We start from the raw sequence: 2,220 nt of genomic DNA, 5'->3' as shown, positions 1-2,220 counted from the left end.
GACAGTGTGTTTGCGCACAGTCCCAACAACCTCTACAAAATTATAAAGTGCGTCCAGCATGTTTGTGCCAGTTTTGTAGGCAATAGGCCTACCTGCAAACCGGGTTGCTAAATCTCAGTCCATTGGGACTTAATGAAGTTGTAGATGCTAAATTTGTGAGATCTTATATGAAGATCCGTGTAAAATTTTCTTTTGAATTTTCTTTCTTTCTTTTATATGTTGTGTCACTTTTTTTGCGGATATATGTTGTGTCATTTGACCGAGACTTGCTTAAGTCCTCGCGGCTCGGGGCATCGGAGACATACAGCACACAGAGTGCAGTAATTTAGCAGGTAATGGTCTGGTGTTCATCATCACTGATTCAGCAGCACAGTGTTCGTTCCTCCTCTCGGTAAATCAGCCTCTGGCGGCTCGGAATAATAGTGGCACGGTACAGCGAACACGCAACAAAAAACATCAGTAAGAAATCATCTAGTAGAAAAAACTGTGAACGGTAAATAAACACGTACGTGCACGTTATCTAGTTACAGGAGAGGCACCCGATCGATGGAGCACATCAGCAAATACCCATGCGCGCGCGCAGTGCGGCACGATCGACCGCGCCCGGCGCGTACTTTCCGATCACTTCGACGCCCTCTTCTTCCACAGGTCGGCGAGCAGCCGCACGGCGCCGCCGGCCGGCTTCTTCTTCACACCGGAGCCCCCGTCTCCCGCGTCCCACTGCCTGTCCTCGTCCGTCTCCTCCGCGCCAACGTGGTGACCCGCGCCGCCGAGCACCGCCGCGGCCTCCTCGGCCGCCTTGCGCCACTGCTCGCTCTGGACGCGGATGCGGCGCGCCTCGGCCTCCAGTGCCCCCCGCGCGCGCTCCGACTCCCTCATCCGCTCGGCCAGCCGGGCCTCACGCGCCGCGCTGTCCATCAGCGCGCGCTCGGCTTCCCTCGCCTTCGCGGCCGTCGTCTTCCTGTCGGCCTCGGCGGCGCCGGAGGCCGTCTTCGTGAGCTCGGCGTTCTCGGCTCTGAGAGCGGCGAACTCGGCGTCCTTTGCGACCAGCTCTGCCGTCAGCGTGCCGATGTTCGCGTCCTTCGCCGTCAGCTCAGCTTTCAGCTCGTCGACCTCCATGTCCTTCAGCATCAGCTTCGCCCTCACCTCGTACACCTCCCTGTCTTTCGCCACAAGCTTGCTCCACAGCTGGTCCGCCTCCGGGTTCCCCTCGTTTCCAGCACCGTCGACTCCAACGACGGCAATGCTGTTGCTCACCTCATCGCCATTATCAGTCGTCTTCTCGGCCACCTCCTCAACCCGGGACTCATTGTCCTCGCGGTCGACCATGCATCTTCTCTCCTCGCCGTCACCATTTGCAACGTCGTCTGCGACAACTTCTGCCTCCTGCTCCCGCTGCTTCTGTTCTGGCGGCCGCACATTGGTATCCTGTTCGACCGGCGCCGGAGCGGCGGCTTCCCTCTTCTTCGCGTTCTCGGCGAACCGCTTCTTGGCATCGGCGAAGGCGCCGCGCGCGTCCTTCCTGGCCTTCTCGGCGGCCGCGAGCTGCTCCCGCATCGCCGCAAGCTGGTCGTGCGCCTTCCCCAGCTTGGCCTCCAGCTCCGCCGCCCGCGGCCCTGCACCACCGCCACCACCAGCGGCTGCACCTGCGGGTTTCTTCTGCAAACCCACCACCATGCAAAGTTACATCAAGTCAGATGTCACGTACAGGGTGTAAATGCAGTGATCAGTTGGCGCGCGAGGGAACGTGCTTGCCTCGTGCAATGGGCTGCGGGGCGCCGCCCCTCGGCCGACGCCGACACCACGGTGACGCACGCCGCCACTGGCCTCCGAGCCCACAGCCACCGTCGCCGTCCTCGGGCGCGTGGGCAGGCGAGCGGCTGGCCGGTGCGGCAGCTCAGACATGGCCCTGAAGTGAAGTTCGATCAGGGCACAAACTTGAAGCAGTAAAACATGACATTACTACGAGACAATTTCAGATCAGGTTTAGATACCTGGGTCGTGACATGCGGCTGCTGCTGTCGGAGTCCTCGAACTTGCTCGCCTTCTTGGCGGCCCCGGCGCGCCCGAGCATCGGAACCAACCGGAGTTTCTCTCTGTCGAAACAAGCTAGCTAGAACGATGGTTTCTGAAACTTCAAACTCGGAATTATAATCGCTCAAGGACCGGGCGTTGGGGACGTACGTTTTGGTTGGATTGCAAGTCTCATTTGGGTACTAA

The 2,220-nt window shown here is 59.5% G+C and overlaps 1 protein-coding gene across 1 annotated transcript; it reads right to left on the bottom strand.

The window, feature by feature from the left end:
- Positions 1-360: 360 nt before the first annotated feature.
- On the bottom strand, positions 361-1,677 carry LOC125533028 (interactor of constitutive active ROPs 1-like). Its single transcript, XM_048696832.1, has one exon. The coding sequence runs from the start codon at positions 1,675-1,677 to the stop codon at positions 622-624; it is 1,056 nt and encodes a 351-aa protein (XP_048552789.1). The 3' UTR covers positions 361-621.
- Between the last annotated feature and the right edge of the window lie 543 nt (positions 1,678-2,220).

Source organism: Triticum urartu, chromosome 1 (genome assembly GCF_003073215.2).
Source record: "Triticum urartu cultivar G1812 chromosome 1, Tu2.1, whole genome shotgun sequence".
In the NCBI taxonomy this organism is placed as follows: Eukaryota; Viridiplantae; Streptophyta; class Magnoliopsida; order Poales; family Poaceae; genus Triticum; species Triticum urartu.
The sequence above is the reverse complement of the archived record's forward strand: the minus strand, read 5'-3'. Positions and strand labels throughout refer to the sequence as shown.

What these genes read in the sequence shown, in the direction of transcription:
- LOC125533028 (XM_048696832.1), bottom strand. Translation starts at nt 1,677, where the DNA reads ATGGTGGTGGGTTTGCAGAAGAAACCCGCAGGTGCAGCCGCTGGTGGT.